The 19,887-nt window shown below is 40.9% G+C and overlaps 1 protein-coding gene across 1 annotated transcript in view; it reads left to right on the forward strand.

The window, feature by feature from the left end:
• The window catches only part of DERA (deoxyribose-phosphate aldolase), a 54,310-nt gene that overhangs the window by 20,954 nt on the left and 13,469 nt on the right, over positions 1 to 19,887 (forward strand). The window contains exon 6 of the mRNA XM_086756093.1: positions 3,386 to 3,514. Coding sequence (XP_086612219.1) covers positions 3,386 to 3,514 — 129 coding nt within the window. The remainder of the gene's footprint in view (positions 1 to 3,385; positions 3,515 to 19,887) is intronic.

The following is a 19,887-nucleotide window of genomic DNA, read 5'->3' on the forward strand; positions in this document are numbered from 1 at the left end:
CAACCTTTTCATGGTAGTCTTAGCTCACAATTGAAAATATGCCTGCAGGATTTCCTGTGATAGAGGTTTTAACAAAAATCTTTGTGCCACTGCTGCTAACCAGAGAAGCTCTGTCTGCTCTGTCAGTTACTGGTGTTCTGCACAGGTCGCAGATATTCCCAGAACGGCAGCACCCAGCTCTGCTGCTGCTACTGATTGGCCTGACGGAATGGAGTAGTTAAGTGATGGACTTTTTGGCAGCACAGACTGTCCCAGAAGCAGCCTGAGACCCCTTGAAACACTGAGTACATTTTCAAGTGTGATTCACTCCACCCATACTTCAGACATTTGCCAGGAAGTTTCAGGTTAATCAAGTTATTTGTGCCTTGATTTAAATCTGATTGAGTACTGAAACTTCTTTTTTGAAAGGAGTAGGAGTTTTTGCACTTGTTCTGTATGAAAGTGGTTCCTGCTTGCACTGGAACTGGGGTGCTCTGGTTACTTTTCTCTGTCCCAGAGGTAGTTGCATTTCTATTTGTGCTTTTACTGTAGGGTGGAGAATGTCCTATGAATGCCAGCTATTGTCTGCAATAATTGGTCTCTGAATAAAGAGCAGTATTTATTACCTACACATCTGCCCCATTAGAATATGCCCACTTTTCCACCACCTCAGCTAACCTGATAGTCACGGATCACTGAAGATCCTCAGTTGTTCCTGTCCGTGGGTTGATGCGTGCTGTCGGATAGTGAGACTGTTCAAATGAGCTTGGCACTAATTGCAGATAAAAGTACCTTCCAGCAATAGGGAGGATGCTGTACCTGCGGTACTAACTCTGGTGAACAACAGCTATGAGGGTGGAATTTCTTTTCATGGAATCTAACCTAAATGTACATTTTGTTGATTTTATTTTGACATTTTTGGAGGTGTATCTTAAAGGTAGAGAAAACTTGAGTCTTTTCTTCTTGTTACCAAAACTAGAAGAACATAAAAGCTGCTTTCTCTGGCTTTCTGAAAGCTTCAGGAAAGAGTCAGTCCACGAAAAGAGACTGCATTTGGATCTAACATTATCAAATGCACAAGAAAATAGCACAGGTTCTTTGTATTTTCTTTTTGAGTCTCGATTTGATGTAGGTTTCTGGGGTATCATCAATTGATCAATAAAACATGTTAGACTGCATGCTAGTACTGATTAATTCACACCTTTGGTACACAGTAAGAAACAAGGTGAAGCCTGGTGTCTATAAAGGGACTTGCTAAGTGCATTAGCCAGTTGTCTACTAATGTGTGCAGTACGTCTCAGAGGACCACCCCACTGATCCCAGCCCCGGCCGCCTGGTGTGCCGGTGGCATCAATAGGATGCAGCAGCATCGCGGGTGGAAGGGAGGTCCAGCCGTACAGCAGCTGGCAAACCCTACTGTGTGTTTCCAGATCTCACTTGAGGACTGAGGGCAAAAGAAAGCTAGTCTTGCTGAAAAAATTCAGTCTTCCTAGCCATATCCTGGACTTTTTTTAGCAAGAAAGATTTGTTAAATGCTGTATTTTAGCCTTCCATAAAATAATTTTTTGACTATGTGTTTGAGGATTGAGAACGATTTGTGAAAAGGACTCCCTTGCAAAAGATCCTGTTTGCTTATTTTGTGTCTTCTTTTTTAAGTTCAAATTCCAGAAATGGCGGGTGTACACTGTAAGAGCTTCTTTTCTTTCTACTCTGGAAGGGTCTTAAATGTTTCCAAGTGGCCAGCTTCTAACAGCTGTGTTTCAATAATTTTTATCTCTTTTAATCTCCCTATGTTTAAAATTTTGGGAGCACTGCTGAATTTCACCAAAAAGGGTTTCCCTGTGCTTCTCGTGTCACATTACCTGACCAGGTCCACAAGTTCTGGCCTTTTTACAGTCGGTTATGTACAAACTTATTCCAATCCTTACCGAGTCTGTGAAAATATAAAACTGTTAGAAAGTTAAGCATGCCTCTGCCCATGAAACTCTGCAAATCCAAAAGCAGGAGTTTGTGATGGGGTGGTCTGCTCTGGACAACGTCTGTGAGCAGCCAGATGCCGGCCTGTCCTCCCTGTCCCTGCTTCTCTCTGGCTGCAGCCGGTGGCTGGCTGGTCGAGTGGCAGTTCACTGAGAAGCGGTGAGCAGTTGGGATGTGGGCTGGTTTCTCTTGGGGACACACTAGCTGCTTGGAGATGAGAGCTAAGAGAACTGTGGGTCAGAAAACAGACTTGACAGCAAGAGGCGGTGGAGCTCTCTGCGAGGAGGGAGGGGCAACTTCAGGGCAGGATTTGCTTTTTGATTTCCAAGTGGTGGGAAGATACAGAGGTAACAGTCTGCTTTATCTCCAATCTAAAAGGCTTTCTATAAGTCAGTCCTGCTGTCTCAGTGTGAGTGGCAATGCTTGTGTGTACAACAGTGGCCATGACAAACCTTCCTGAACTGATGGCATGGGCATCAGAAGCAAGGGTCCAGCTCTGCCCTTCGAGCTGTAGCTCCACAGCATGCTAGACAGGTTTTGTCCTGCTGACCCTCCTGCCATGGTGCTTCCTTCACCTTTGCCAGTGTCATTTGAGGTCACGGCACAGGATGGTCTGGGTCCTTGGTAACCTTATGGGCAATGCAACTACCTGAGGTGGCTTGTAAACACAGATCCGTGAGGATTTGCTGATCCTTGAGGTGTGATCCCAGGCCTCAGTCTCTCCTCACCAGGGATGTTAGCGAACCGCGCTGATCTTTTTCAGGAAATCCTTGTTTTCAAGAAGCTTAATGTGGAATTCAGATGCCTAACGACAGATATTGAGCTCCATAATCAGACTTCCCAAGCTGATCCCGTGGTACTAGGGGGAATAGCAGGAAACCAAAGGGAGATTTGGAGCCTCCAAAAGTGGCAGCTGGAAGCTGAGGGGGATATGCCATGGCACCTCAGATGGCACTAATGTTCGTAATTAGACAACTTGGTCACACCTTTGGTGTCTTTTAGGCTGAGCCCTGTGGCAAATGTGGCTGAAGGGGACAAAGAGGGTGATGATGTCATGTGGACAGGAAAACATAACTGTCCCTGAGTCCTGATTCAAGGTGCTGCCGTATTTGTTGCTGGAAAAGCTCTTTTAAAATCAATCTTGACTGTCATAGCATGTTTTACTCCTGATGTATTCATGAGTGTTTGGCATACTGTGCACATTCTTAGTTTTGAGGGAACTGACATTAATAGCTATTAAGGTAAGTCTGAAACTGTGTGGCATTGTTAATTACCTCCAGTCATGTAATTTATTGAACTTAAAAACTTAAGTTCTTGAGTGCTATGACTAATTATAAGATTGGAAATTAATCCACAAGTGGAAATTACAGCCATACTTGAAAATGTCTCTCAGGCAACTTTGGTCATTTTCACATGCTTTCATCCACAGGTCTCTATGAGGAGATCCGTCAGTGCCGTGAGGCCTGTGGAGAAGCTCATATGAAAACAATCTTGGCAACAGGTGAACTGGGGTCCCTTGCTAATGTCTACAAAGCCAGTATGATAGCTATGATGGCAGGTAAATATATGTGGTTTTCTTTTTAAGCTAAGAATGTCTTTGCTATATTATTTATGAAGCTTAAAAAATTCTAGTCGTGAAAGTTTAGTTTTGATGATAGTAGAAATAAACTATTATGCAGCAATCACTGAAGTTGCAGGTGTAGTAATGAAGTGTCACTTGTTTTGTATAACCTGCCTGAAATGTTAAATAACACTTAAAACAGCTAAATGACAGAATTTGAGAGAACAAATAATTTTTGTTGTCAAACGTCTGATCCTTGATATATTTAATAAGGACACATACATTTGGGGCAGATAAACATATTATCCAGGCAATTGTGGTGAGCTACTGGTGTCGTGTAGGTGGATGGCTCGTAAGCTTATTTTAAATGCAGGGGGAACTTCCCTGTGAAGATTCATGCTGACAGCTCTCGTTTCTGGTTTGTGATCACTTCTAACCAGCTCTGTGAGACTGCAATTCAGGAAACCAGCTGTACTGGAAATGCAGTGAGGAGAACACCACCACGCACTCCAGCAGACACTGGGATGAGCTGGTTTTAACTGGCACACTCAAAAGCAGTGGCACTCACTACTGGCAATTAATTGGCGTTTCAAAACATATTCAGTCTTCTCTGTCTTTGAAAACTTGATTGTGTCTGACCAGATGTTTAGAAGTCTGTCTGTCTTTTGTTCTGAACCTTTCAGCTAAGAAACACATTCCCATGTGCAGGACAGAGTTTTTAGGGGCTATGTATACTTTGTAGGTATTACTTTTTTTTTGCATAGCTATGGCCATTGTAGAGTGAATGTAGTGAAGCACTCATTTGAGCCCAAATTTACAGCAGTATGTTCTCTCTGCAGCTTTGGGTCTGTGCTGGTACAGTTTTCTCTAGTTTAACCAGGATTTTAGGGCTGTGTTTTAATACCATCTTTAAGATGCAAAACTGGGAATTGACTGATAAGGCTGTGTTCTTTGAACTCTCTTCTAGACACCTGCTTCTTCCACTGTGCTTGAAAGGGGCTTTTCAATTATATTGGTAGACAGAAGTGATCTTAATATATATATATCTTTTTTATATAAAGATATACTAAGAGCCACTTGGCTTAGTCTGTCTTCTAAACTTTCCCTCATTTTTGTGTTGATTTTTTTTTTTCTACTGTAAGCTCTTCAGACCTGAAATTTCTTCTTATTTTAGAGAAAGAAAAAAATCATCCAAGTGTCTTGTCAGTATTTAAATAAACATTCAACTTGCTCGTGACCTCATTGTCTCCTTACACAGTACTATGCTTATCTACTTCAAATAGAATGGGAAGCATTTCAGGTTTTTTACATGCTCAGTTACGATGTCAATTAGTATCATTAGATACAGAGGATCAGTATTATGTGAGTAAATATTGCTTTTAATTAGAAGAGGTGTAAGAAATACACATTTCCTGTCATTTAAACAGATGTACTAATCATTAGGATCACTTTTTGTAACATGGACCGGTGAAAAATCAGGTTGTAAAGCATTTTAACATTTTCAGATTTTTTTGCCGGTGTAGTTTTTTTGAAATACAGCAGATGGCTCTATTGTTAATGATTTTACTTACATAGTTATTCATTTTACAAGATATTTGCCCATCTGAATATATGCAGTAATTTCCTTGTTTCAGTCTCTTGCTTTTTCTTTGTGGGTAGGTATAAAAATAAGAATTTATTGGTGCCCTATGTACCTGTATTGAGGGTCAGATTTTCAGACTCTGACTTCTCAGAACTGCCAAGAACCTCAAATTCCAGTTGAATTTTGTTTGGTTTGTATCTTTGTAGCATTTTGAGGATAAAATAATTTGGCCCAGGAGTTTTAAATTCTAGCTTTAGTATCCATATATTTTTTTCAACTACTGACATCATTTAAAATAAAGAAGGAAAAACCCCAGATACTCTTGTGGATATGGCAGCCCCTGGCATCATTTATCTGAAGATAAAAAAGCAACAACGCTGCTAAACTTGACCCTGGTAATTAGTTTTATATGGGGAAATTAGTTAACAGTATGGTGGATTCAACTGCAAAACTGACTTTAGAAGTTTTTGCTGCCCCTGGCCAATTGCTCCTGTCCTTTACACCACAGTTTACTGCTCCCTCAGCTGTGCTGTTAGAAGTGTTTGCCATGCTGCATTGTAAGCTGAGTTTTCAAAGTTGAAAATTACTCCAGAAAAGGGTTAACTAGTTTGCTGTGTGTTTTTTGTGTTTAGTTGGCATTTTTTTTTTTCTTAAATGACCACAGACTCAGTAATCTGGTTTACAGCCTTATTTTGCACATGATTGTGTCAGCGCAACTGCGGATATGGTGTGCAGTTCTTAAACTGCACTTCATAATGTGAGCCTGTCATGAAGGGAGCACAAAATCCTAGACTTACAGATGTTTATGTTGCCCTTGTTGAGCATGCACACATTCATCTAGATCCCAAAGAGCAAAGTCACTAGATGTCTTGCACCCTGTGTATAAAATATATGTATTTCCTGTGTGTCTCATTTGTGAGACTCAGAAGGCTGAGAGAGTAACACAATGCTGATTTATCAGTAGCTCTGTGGTTAAAAAGCTTGCCTTGGATGTCTGGGACCTGGTCTTTCTGACTGAGGTTCTTCTCCCACACAGAGGTCAATTTTACAGTGTATTTGCTTTTAAGCAAAATAAAATTGCTCCTGATAAATTTGCTCTGCTTTGCACAAAGCAATTAACTGAACAGGGAATACAACCCAAATGTCTCCTCTCCCAGATAACTTTCCAAAATTTGTATATGGTCTTCCTTGTGCTAGCTTGAGGAGTTCTTGGTGTATGCTGGGAACCACAGCATGTTACATTTGGTCCCGTTTGGCTAGCAGGTGGGGGTTCAGCCACTGGACATGAGGCCATCTGCACAGATCACTGACTTGAAAAGGGATGGTAAAATGTGCACCTCTGCATTGACTGGAACTTTGAAAGAACGCTAAGGACCATGCTCAGACTGGGGTGGTGTGCCCATGTACTTTTATACTCAAATCAGATTGCATAGGCCGCTTCTGTAGGCAAACAGCTGTAGTCTGAATCACAGCCCTTGCAGGACTCGGCAGAAGCCATTCATTGCACACCAGCGAGTGAGGCTGAGCCCACTGGGACGTGCAGGTCCCAGCAGTGCACTGGAAATGGAGACCAGCTGTAGAAATGGTGCTTTGCACAACATGCCTGTGTACAAGATGTTAATGCTTGCACCTGTGAGAACTTAGGAAAAAGCATTGCTTCAGAAGGAGGTATGAGAATAATTTGCCTCTTTTTGAAGCAGTGGCTCTTGGCTCCTCCTGTGTCTGAAATCCTATCTCCAAAGTACCATGACTACTTTTTCATCCTTCTCTAGAACAACACATAAGGAGAAAGGCATCAGAATGGGAGCAGGCACCCAATTCTCTTGAATTTTTGTAAATGTACCTTTACAGACTTGTCTGCCATGCCACAAATTCTTCTGGAATATTTAAGAACCTATTTCTGAGTGAAAGAGGCTGACAGCCCTCTAAGGACAAGAATAATCCTTGCAGTGCTAAGGAGTACATAGTAGCAGGTAGGATTGCACATTAGTGGCTCTATGTCACTCTCGAAGGAACACATTGTTTTCAGAAAGTTGATTGAGAGAAAATCTCAGCACTGAATCAGGGAATTTTTGGTCATTGGTTTATAATGTCCACTGCCATTTCTTGAGCTTCTTGAAGTCTTGATGGTGGTTTGAGTACATGAGCTTTTCAAGGGAAACTGACTGCATCTTTGACTCTACCAGACGGCTTCCAGACAATGAGTAGAGCAAACTAATTAGTGATTTTCACTGTCTAGTGTATACTTGTGTGAATCACCTCCATTTCTACGGGAGTCACTGAAATCTGTGTCTCTGTTGCGTCTTGGAATACACAGTCCTAAGGAACACAAATGGGAATACCTGACACCCGCATACCAGTGGTAACTATTCTACATTTCTTCATAATGGTGTCTTTAAAAAAAACATATCTTGTACACAGTTCTCTTATGAGAGGTAGGCCATTTTTTAACTTTTATTTTTTGACACAAATATCAGAAACTAACAAGGAAGCCAGACAAGGAAGAGAAAGATGATGAACTTGCAGTGCGAAAGGAATGCTTCAGTAAAGATGTGGATGACTTAATTGTGTATTTCAGTCATACATAAGGTTTTTATTTTGGAAAATCACGTTTTAACCATATTACCTAATTACAAAATCTTTATTGTTCTGTGTAACAATTCATATTAATTAAAATATGCAGACTTGGGGAGATGTGGAGGAAGTAATTAAGCAAATGTTCTTTAAAAGTGAAAACTTCATCTGTGTCATTTTGCCTGTGAAAGCTGGTCATAGAATCATAGAATGGTTTGGGCTGGAAGGGACCTTCAAAGGTCATCTAGTCCAGCCCCCCTGCAAGGAGCAGGGACATGCCCAACTAGATCAGGTTGCTCAGAGCCCCATCCAAACTGGCCTTGAACCTTTCCAGGGATGGGGCATCCACCACCTCTCTGGGCAACCTGTGCCAGTGTTCTACAACCTTTAATAGTCTTGATAGGTCTTGATAGTACAGGTCCTTTTACATCACTCTTTGGGAAGCTTTAGGAAGCTAAGGGAAACACAGCAGTGACACGTGAAAGATGTTTGTTTTCATTATATATATCTAAACAAGTACATGTGGAAAGATCAGGAAGGAGTGATGTATGTTCTTCTGCAGCTCTACTAAACGTATGGATATTTAACATTTTTTTCATAGGTTGTTAAGTAGTTAGTCAAATAAATTGTAAGTTGAGATACTGAAAATTGAATTTACAAAGGGAATGAGTTAGTGCTAAAATAAAACAAACTTCTAAAGTCTTCATCACAAAAAAACCCTGCAAAAAATAGCAGAAGATGGCTGAGGTAATAAGATCTCTGGATGCCCCACTGGAAGTGTTCAAGGCCAGGTTCAGGGCTTTGAGTGACCTGGTCTAGTGGAAGGTGTCCCTGCTATGGCAGCGGGGGTATAGTATCCAGTCTTTGTCTCTAAAAGCAGAGAGTGCTGCCACAAGGTTCCCCCAAAGAAAACTCAGAACACAGCAGTACTGCAAGAAGAGGTTTCGTCAAAAATCCTCAAGACCAGAACATCCCACTGCACCAAAGCCTAGTCCTGAATTAAGAGAGGATATCACAGTTTAATGATTATAAGAAGAGAGAGTCCAAGAAATGTGATTTGGAATGTCACAAAATAGTTCCTGGCTACACAAGGCTTTTACCACAGCTCTAAGTAAGATTTTTATACTGTAGTTAATATTGGTGCATATCCATTTTTAGTATCAATAATGGGAAGACAAATTCTGAGGTACCAATAGCTATTGTTGTTTTGAGCACTGTCTTGCAAAGATTTGTTTTGAGCAAGGTTAGGTGGTGTGGCTATAAACATGCTAGCATCTGTCTTAAGTGCAAGGGATGAATTTCCTACTGCTGGATGTGGGCCGCCATGATCTAAAACTTCTACCAAGCAAATGTTTCATGAAAAATGAAAGAGAAAAAAGGAAACCAAACCAGCAAAATTTGACTGAAAAGCTAGGCATGCTTTGCGCAAATGCAACTAACATAGGAAACAAGACTACTGAATAAGTAATAATACTTGGCACTTAGATAGCACTTTACGTCTTCAAAGCACATACTGACATTAGCAGAAGAAATTTTACGATCACCCTCTGAAATATGAGGCAAAGACCATAATAGACAAGTCAAAAGTCAAGCTGAGATCAGTTGTGAGTTCCTGGCTTTAAATCCCACGCTCAAACCAAAAGTTGAGGGTCCCCCTCAACAGCATGTGAGTTGTATTATGTATTAATTTAATTATGTGTCTGCAACTTCATATGTAATTTGATATTAAGTCAGTCAGTTATTAGAGCCCAGAGCATTTCCAGCTGAAAGGCAAAACAAACGAGGAGGCTTGGTAACACATATAAAACAAGATTTTAGTTTGTGTCCCATTTTACACATCTGAAACACTATAAACTCAATACAATTGGTTGTGTATCTGTAACGGGTACACTTTACCCTGTAAAAGGTCTCTCAGAGATCAGGGGCAATGCATGGCTGTCATATTCTCAAAGCAGAGCTGGTCAAAATTGGCAGCTCCTTTCTACAGATGTGAACGGTTTCTGAGTGCTTTCCAGGGTGACAAATGATGTTAAGCTCTGGTCTGGAGGTCCAGTATAGGCCTAGGGGCAAACTATTAAGTCCTCAATCTTCTGGATGAGTGGGAAGAGGACTTACTCCCTGGCTGGCGACTCAGGCTTTCTCGGTCACAGTCTGATGGCTGTTTCCTCTCTCCCTCCAACCAAGCAGGAGCCAGAGTGAGTCCAAGGTGTGATGGGGATCGCTTGCTCTTCCAGCTTGGCTGAGCTGCTCTCGCTGGCTGGGGAAGCTGCATGTTGAAATGCAGCGTATTTTTGCATCTGACTGCTTATCTTCAGAGAACAAAGCACAGTGCAGAGAGTTCTCCCAAATGCTAGAGAATAATCCCAATTTTCTTTGGCTGTGATCTTCTGGCAGTACAGATTGCCCCTAGCGTGGGCATGAGAACATTTCCGAATTTCTGTCAGTTTACTGAGAACGTATAAAATGATGTTTATGTCAGCTCTCTTCTGTCTGCATGCATGTGTGCAAACAATACCTCATTTGTGCAAAGATCTACTCATTCCTTCAGAATTCATAGATAAATTTGAACTTGCAGAGTTTGTACAACTTCAGCACTTTGCATCATGCAGATGCAGCGTTGTATGTTGTTTTAGGAATACTGTCTTGTTTTAGGAAACTGTCTTGAATATGTAGAAGTGGTTGCAGTTGGCTGCTGTAAGAGGCTCATCAGGACAGTAATTAATGGTACAGAATTATATTGTTAGTTGATAACTTTCCTGTCTGTTTGCTGCAGAAGATGTCCTGCATTCTGCATAGTGTGGTTGTTCTGCATGTTCAGAGCTGTAGTTAACATCACTGAAAGTTTAGTGCAAGGAATGAGCACAAAACACATCGTGGAAAACCAAGATACAGAGCAGGTCAGGGTGACACAGTCTATCTCAAAATTTTGAATGATATTATGGACTAAAAAAAGTTTTTTAATTAGGAGTTAGATCGAAAGATGGATGGTCTTTAAATACAATTGGTCTAAAAGAGCTCTCTACAGGCACAAGTTACTTCATTTGTTCTGGTGTAGAGTTGGGGGAAATACAAAAGCCAGTGGTATAAAAATGCAGATATCTGCATGTTCTGTAAGGCAGTACAAGGCTGCTCCCTTCAATGATGTAATTGCCTATTGCAGCTAATCACTAGAAATAATGTAGAGGTGATAGATAAGCTTGGAGTTGAAAAGTTCTAACAATGCAATCACAATATCCTCAGGTTTGAATTACTGATGAGATTCCATACAAGGAGTAGTAACACACACACACACACAAAAAGTTAGGCTTGAGTAAAGCAGACCTTGAAGGAATGCAAAATGAGACTTAAAAATCTCTCTGGAACTCAATAACGTATGTATAGGGAATCAGAAGTGAAGGAACGGACAGTGGTTTAGGAACTCTAGGGCAGAGTCTTATGAGAAGTCCTTTCAGTAGAGTCAAAAGAGCAACAGAGCCCTGTATGGGTAAGTAGAGGACAGAAGTAATACTTAGGAGATGTTGGGCAAGAAAAAAAGATACAGAGAGTCTGCGAAGAGAAAAAAGAGAGTGTATACAGTAAAACCTCATTTGTTTGCAGTTTGTCGTGCTAGAAACCCAGACGTGCATGCAGTGCCACATTTTGTTATGCATTTATTTATGTGCTTGCTGAACTGTGCACTGGCCTATACAGCTGTATCTGAGGGGAGATAGTTACCTGGGGCCGTTCATATTTGTCATACCAAGATGCCTGGCAATTCAGTTTGCTAATTTTGTGAAAGGTCTATTCTATTAATGGCCTTCTATTGTAATCAGAAAACAGCAATATACACACTCTACTGAAGTCAAGGAAGAAATACCAGCTTAAAACAGATGACCTTTGTCAGCTCTGTACCTGTTTGTTTGATTTTGTGTTATCCACACCACCACTTGACTTTCTCCCTCCACCATCCCACATAACAAATAGAACCAGTTCCAACTTTGAAACTGGTTGTGAAATAGTAGGTTACAGTGAGTAGGCGTGTACTTGACAGTATAACATGCTGTTGAGAGGGGTCAATCTTCTGTTAACAAACTACCCTAAATGCCTAAATAGCATTTTTCTTTTGCTGATAGTAAAAATCTTTGCAGAGCGTGTTAATTAAGGAATATCTAAATGATATGCTTTCAATTTATAACAACTGATGCAGAGAGGTGAGAAAGCACCCCTGTTGCGTTAATTTTCCCCGTGAATGAAACCTTGTTTCTATGTTAAATAATTTGTTAGAATTTGAGTTAAAACTTCTGAAGTTTCATGTAATCTCAGACTTGGAAATCGTTGCACAATGAATAGTTCTAGTCAAACATGCCGTCAAAATAACACAGCTTCCTAGCAAAAAAACTTTGCATCTGTGAAGCTCTGGTATTGAAGGTAATGATTTGAGAGAATGCAATTTTAAAACATGGAAATATTATGTAAAGCCAATAGATGAACAGGGTACTATTTATTTCTCTGATATTTCAGATTGTTTTTTTTTTATTCTGTCAGCAGCAGGTGTTAAATTCTACTAAACCAGTGAAAAATAGAAATAAATATTTAATTTACTGTATCTATCAATTATACAAAATTGGCTTATGAAATATTAAAGTGTCTTTTAAGAGATTGCAAGTAGGAACACTAGTTAGAAAATCCAGTCTCTTAAAAGAAACTTAATATAGATGTGGAAATAAACTAAGCATGATTTTAGGGTTGTAGGTCCTGGGATTTTTTTTATTGCTTTTTAAGGTGGCAAGGCTTATCTAATTTGAAGGTATATATGCTCATGACAGCAGAAGTGTGAAATTAGACTTCTAAAGAGAAAGATGTTGAATGGAAAAATACACTAGGAATATGTGATCTTGAACAACAATAGGTTATTTTAAAACACTACGGACACTCATTTGAATAAACCCATTTAATCACAAGGAACATGAATGTAGTGGAAAACAAACAAGCATAACAAGAGATGGACACAAACATAAGTGAAACACATATTGAGACATAAAATTGGGACTAAAATTAGTCACACAAAACAAGAAGTTTGCCATAAGGAAGTTATGGATAGTTTGCTTACTGGTAAACTGGATGTTAAAACACACTGAGATCAACATAAAGACTTTTAACTTTTCACAGATCATGTCCTAATGGTGCTGATGCTGTATTTCAAACTGTTACATCATTAAGTGCAGAGAACCAGGCTGAATACCCAAGCTGACTGCCAGGTTGCATGATACTACAAATGTATTCCTCACAAACAGGACTGCCTATTCAGATGCAAACATTTATGCTTGTTTTTAACATTTTCCCTTCCTTATAAATGTAAGTTTTTAACTGGAATTTAAACTGCCTTCTTAATAGACTTTGTCAGTCTTTTCTTAAAGGAAAATATTTCTATCAGGGTATGAACATAGGATATAGCAATATTCTTCAGGAACGAGCTCATTACAGTGGTGTTCAGAAAGAGAGCTCCATGGCTTTTTCCAGCTTGCAGTATTTTTGGCGAGTTGCACAGGGGACTTGAACTTCGTTGGTAGGTACCTGGGTTACTTGGAGCCTGCCTCCCAGGCTTTCTGTGCTCATTTGATTTGTGTTGCCAAAGTGCAAACCATGTTGGGAAGATGTTGAAAAGTAGGGAAGATATTCCCTTCTTTGATACTATGGAATTTCATGCCCTGGGAAATGTTCCTGATTTATATTTTTCAAATTCCTTTTCTGAAATGGTAGTTTTTAATTTCAGCATCTCTCAGATGAGACAATTTCTAGTTTCTGACTATGCTTACTTTATAGTTACCAGAGACAGTAGCTTTCCCAGAGCTGTCTGTAATAGTCCTGCTTTTGAGATAATTTTTTCAAAGCCAAAGATGACAGCAAAGTCCATAGTCCTCATGGCAAGTCAACAGGGATCTGACATCTGATTGTCATTTGCACCTTTGATGTTTCTTCCCCTCTAGCATTTGTGCTATAAAGTGATTTCCCTGCAGTGTACAACTGCAGCTGATTTCTCAAGTTGAGTTCTCCCTGAATCTAAGACGTAGAAAAGATTCCTCCTTGATGATGACAGGACTTTTTCTTAAGCAAAAAGTCTTCCTTCCATCACCTTTGCAGTTACATTGACAATCCATTGTCCAGCTTACTAGCCTATCCCAAACATCGCAGAGGTGAAGTCATGTAGTGTATCAAGAAGATTTGTTAATTCATCTTTAATGGACCAAAAAGGAAACAGATGATGATGTTCCATATTCTGTGCAGCACATTAAACTTAAATTATGCAATACAAAATTATGAATCATACATCTTCGAAAGCCTCCTTCCCAGTGGTCCTGGAAAATGGATGTGTAGAGAGCTCAAAGGAAACACAAAGTTTTACGCATAAATGGAGCTTTGAAACAAACTCAAGATCCAGGACAAGAAAGCAGCTTGGGTGGGGTGTGATGGAAGGGGGTGCCTTGCTTCTCATGACTTCTAGTCCCCAGGAAGAGTAAGGGATAGCATTTTCAGGTGGTGCTCTGATAACAAGATATCATATACATGCTGTTGATAGCTAACTGATTCCATTTATGTTGTAATCAGGTACTGTGTTTGCAGCTGCTCTGGAGGTAAGCAAATTTAGCTTCATAGCAGTTTGCTTGGTTGCCAGTTGCAGCAGGGTGGCAGCTTCGAGGCAGGCTCCTCCAGGAGCTTCAGCTGGATGGACACTGTGCTATTATAACGATGCCATTTCCAGCGATTTCCAGCGCCTGGTTTAGAATTTCAGCTCACTTAGCTTTAAACTAGCTGTCTCCAGAGTGTACTGCAGAAATGCTGGTTTGTTGCTTAGAAGTAAAACAAAAAAATCCTAGGAAAAGGAACAGAGCTACTCTGTACTTTTGAACAACTTCTTGGCAAGTTCATTTGCTTGTATCAGGAAGTGAGAAGTGAAGGCAGGAGAGAAACCTAGGAAGAAAGTAATATATTCTTCTGATGAAATGTTCAAGAGATAAAGTTAAAAAAAAAAAAGTGTTAGTGAGTGGTAAAGAGAAGACTTTAGATTTGAAGGGTTCTTGCGCCCTGTGTTAAGAACACAATTTTGGAGTGAAACACAGGAACGTGCAGAGCACTTTGCAGTCTATGTGTGAAAATGCTGCAGATGAGAACAAATAATTATTAATTAGTATCACCGCTGCATTTTGTTACTGAGAAATAATTCAGAGAAGGGTTCTGCCAGTTGAGGTTGTTGTCTAATGTCTGGTTCATAAAAGACAGAAGCAGGAGAGGATCTGAGAATAATTGAGCTGAATTTCTAAATGGCAGAAGGCAAAGGAAAGGTAAGAACAGAATCTGTTCAAGTTGGAAGGAGGTAACTAACACGGCATTTGAAGTATCAGTGATGCGTTCTGTACTATTCACGGCTGTGACTCCGGTACGGCTTTAGGTTTTCTACCTTTTCTTTTGCTAAATTAGGTGGGACATCACATCAAGAGTAAAGTGGTCAGTGAAATGTAGAAAGGTTTAGATCATCATGATCATACAAAGCTTGCAGATGCGTTTCCACAAAATGTAAGTTGCTACAGCAGTGATTTTTATGTTAATTTACTAGTGAATAATTTAAAAAGAGCTGTTTATTTTTTAATAAAAAGGAAAGATATAAATTGGCTGAGTGTTCCTAATGTTACTTACAGCTGCCATTGAGCAGATGTTAGGGATTTTTAGTGGTATGCTAGACCAAAATAAATTTTATGAATAAACAAACAAATTTCTTTTTACTACCAACTCTTTCAGGCTGATTCTCTCCCAAATTCACAATAAATGGCTTTTTAAAGTCTCTTCATAAATAATTACCTTTCTTGTGGCACTTTTTTTCTAGGCACTTGGATTTTAATTACAATGATGAACTGTTTTAATAAGTTGTTAAATAATTTTGTCTTTTTAGGGCTGAATCCATTTTCCATTTCTCTTTGACTTCATTGGTTTCTGGAATTTTAATCCTTTTAATTCTTGCTAATTCATTTGATATTGCACTTTCACCTCCCCTTCATAAATTCACACTGGAGAAGCAAACAGCATGCAACAGCATCTTTTTCTTCTGAACTCTACACATGTACACCCAGCTTAGCTTGCTGGTTAACAACGGTGTCCTGTTGCTAGTAACCATTTTGTTTAACTCAGTCATTTTGATCACATTAAGTTTGAAAAGATAGGTAAGTAAATGGAGACAATGCTTTTTTTTTGCTTTAGGCTAATGTCTGGGGGCCTTAACACACTCAACAGAAGATGTCTAGCAAAGCATATAGTGTGCTTAGTTGATAGACAAGGGACATGCAACGCTGCTATACCCCACTTCAGACCAATGTTTTCCAATCATAGAATCATAGAATCATAGAATAGTTAGAGTTGGAAGGGACCTTCAACGGTCATCTAGTCCAACCCCCCTGCAAGAAGCAGGGACATCCCTGACTAGATCAGGTTGCTCAGAGCCTCATCCAGCCTGGCCTTGAACGATTCCAGGGATGGGGCATCCACCACCTCTCTGGGCAACCTGTTCCAGTGCTCTACAACTCTCATTGTAAAAAATTTTTTTCTCATATCTAATCTAAACCTACCTCCTTCTAATTTAAACCCATTACCCCTTGTTCTATCACCACAGGCCCTACTGAACAGCTTCTCCCCATCTTTCCTGTAGGCCCCCTTGAGGTACCGAAAGACCGCTATCAGGTCTCCCCGAAGCCTCCTCTTCTCCAGGCTGAACAGCCCCAACTCTCTCAGCCTGTCCTCATAGGAGAGGTGCTCCAGCCCTCTGATCATCTTTGTGGCCCTCCTCTGGACCCTTTCCAACTGGTCCATGTCTTTCTTGTGTTGGGGACTCCAGAACTGGACGCAGTACTCCAGGTGGGGTCTCACCAGGGCAGAGTAGAGGGGCAGAATCACCTCCCTTGACCTGCTGGCCACGCTCCTCTCGATGCAGCCCAGGATGCGGTTGGCCTTCTGGGCCGCAAGGGCGCATTGCCCACTCATGTTGAACCTCTCATCTACCAACACTCCCAGGTCTTTCTCCTCAGGGCTGCTCTCGATCCAATCCCCGCCCAGCCTGTATTTGTGCTTGGGATTGCCACGACCCAGATGCAGGACCTTGCACTTGGCCTGGTTGAACTTCATGAGGTTGGCACGGGCCCACCTCTCCAGCCTGTCCAGGTCCCTCTGGATGGCATCCCTCCCTTCCAGCGAGTCGACGGCACCACGCAGCTTGGTGTCATCGGCGAACTTGCTGAGGGTGCACTCTATTCCACTGTCCATGTCGCCGACAAAGATGTTGAACAGGGCCGGGCCCAACACGGACCCCTGAGGGACGCCACTGGTGACCGGTCTCCACTTGGACATTGAGCCGTTGACCACCACTCTCTGAGTTCAGCCATCCAGCCAACTCCTTATCCACCGAGTGGTCCATCCATCAAACCCATGCCTCTCTAGTTTAGAGAGAAGGATGTCGTGCGGGACAGTGTCAAATGCCTTGCACAAGTCCAGGTAGATGATATCCGTTGCCCGTCCCTTGTCCACCGATGCTGTTACCCCGTCATAGAAGGCCACCAAATTGGTCAGGCACGATCTGCCCTTCGTGAAGCCATGTTGGCTGTCACCAACCACCTCCTTGCTCTCCATGTGCCTTAGCATGGTTTCCAGGAGAATCTGCTCCATGACCCTGCCAGGCACAGAGGTGAGGCTGACCGGCCTGTAGTTGCCCGGGTCTTCCTTGTTCCCCTTTTTAAAAATGGGGGTTATGTTCCCTCTCTTCCAGTCATCGGGGACCTCACCAGACCGCCACGACTATGTAAATACTTATTAGATATGTTTGTATGTGATTTGATGTTGAGAAATGCTGAACACGTAATTCCTCGTAACTTCAGCTGTGATTCAGTATCTGTGGAAAACAGCTGCTTTATTGAAATGTACGTGTCACTATCGGGATAGGGGAGAGAAGAGCCAAGTGACAGGGTTTTAAACTTCCTGATTTTCAATCTTGTGGCATGATCAAGATGTACTTAATTAAAAGTGACTGCCCTTAAAAACGAAAACCCCACAGATCATGTTTAAACTTTCATAGTTTTCTTTCAGATTACATACGAAGCACAAAACATGGTCTGATGATTCTACTCCTGACATTGAATAATTGGAGTCACTACAGAAAAATTAATACCAATTTAGATATTGTTAGAAGTCATATTTAAAAGTGTGGATCTTGCAAGGCTTTACTTTTATTGGGTTAGGGTCTGTCTGTCCACATTAAGTATCTGTTTCTCTGGGGTGCTGCCTTGGGGAGCTTTGCTTGCTGTTATGCTCTGTGTGACCTAAACAGAGTATGCTTAGGACCAAGCTTGAATGGAGAGACAGTACTGTAACTTTTTGCTCTTTATATCAGAAGCTTAGGATTGCAGAAGGAAAGGTATAGGCCAGGCGGTCGTGCTTCCTGGTGTGATGGTGACACCATCACTACCGTGGCAGGTTGGCAAGTGACAACTCGCTAAAACACAAGTAGTATTTGGCTTGACCACTTCTATTTCTGAACATGTAAGTGTAGATGAAGAAGCCAGTGGTACCAAAGGGGGCTCTGAAATATTGCCATGCAAAGCTACAAGTGTTAGATAGAGTTTGTTTTTTTTTTTCTGTAAGAAAGAAATAAAACGTACTGTCTCAATGAATAGTGACATTTAATAACTTGCCACTAAGTACCTATGAGGATATATATACATCTAACACAAAGAGATTTTGATACTCAATTTCTTTCATTCACAGTAGTTCAGTAAAATAAGTCAAATGTCAAAGTACAAAATGATAGATATATATTTAGTGTAGGTTTTTAAAAATATAAAACCTATATATGAAATGTAGATTTGAAGATTGAAATATCATCTTCATTTTGCCAGTGGACTAACGAAATGTGCATTTCTATATCAGTTTCTATTATTTTTAACCAAAACCCAGGCAGTTGTTTAATTAGATTGTTGGTACTGTTGGTTTGAGATGCTCACCATGATTGCAGTCTGTGATCAGATCAGCACATAGGCTGTTGACAAATGGAGGTGGAGAAACAATGCCTTGGCATAGTAAATACCTTTTTATGAGTTGCTGTCTATTTCTGACAGTGCTTAAGGGTCTTTTTGATTTCCTTCATTTTTTAAAGTGGTGCTCAGTAGGTTGTTATGCCAGAAAAGTTTGACTGAATTTATCAGCAACATGCCTTCATAAGAGCATCCCTTTGAAATAAAATTGTTAATTTTGCCATGTAAGTACCATTGATAATATGGGGGGGCGGGGCATAAGGGGTGGGAAAGACTTCTTAAAAAAACAGAACTTTGTCTTTCCCTGACTCCCAGCAGAGAGATGCCTCCTGCTTGGAGTATGGCTGCACAGTCAGGGGTTTGTGTTGGTTTTTTTTTATTGAAGGGGGACTGGAGGGTTTTTGGTATTCAGGCTACCTGCAGAGCTAGAAACCTTGTAAAACAACCCTACTGACAGTGGTGAAAACATCTGTCAGTACCTGGAAGTTCTCACCCACATTGCAGCCTACACATGTGGGCTTTTACAGTTTTGCCAGATGTCAAATAATCAAGGTGGGAAAAGAAGAAGAAAACACTCTTGTGGGGCAAAAACTTCTGGGAAGCAGGAACTGTGAGTAAGATCCGTACCTTTTGAAAATAACCGTAGCCTGCCATTTTACTGTGCTGCCTTATGTGTGTAGGTAAGGCTTTCCAGGGTGTTACCCTTTGGATATGTGTTGCATCAGGAGAATGCCCAACACCTGCACCCAGGAAGTCCATTATAGAATCTATGTGCTTGCAAGTTGATTGTATTGAAGACTTTCAAGTATCATAAAAATTAAACTAGAAGTGCTTAACATTTTCCTGGTAATCGCATGATTACTGGAAGTGGAATATTCAGCCCTCTCTGCAAGCCCCTAAGTAACCTGTTCTACCTGATTTGTGAAAACCAGGAGGAAACAAACACATCACAGATGAGTCTGGTGAGGCCTGGCACCTTATATTTTTTTTTCAGCAAAGCCAAAAGTGTGACATTGGCCACAAATTCCTCATGGGATATGTCTTTGGTACTGGAAATCCCCCCAGTGCTGAAGCCTCCACCTGTGCCAGCTGCCTTTTTATGTGTAGGGAACAGTATGGAAGAGGGGCTGGTGCTGGCTGTTTGTCCTCTGCATGACAAAGAGGCTGGA

Source organism: Chlamydotis macqueenii, chromosome 1 (genome assembly GCF_036417535.1).
Source record: "Chlamydotis macqueenii isolate bChlMac1 chromosome 1, bChlMac1.mat, whole genome shotgun sequence".
NCBI lineage: Eukaryota > Metazoa > Chordata > Aves > Otidiformes > Otididae > Chlamydotis > Chlamydotis macqueenii.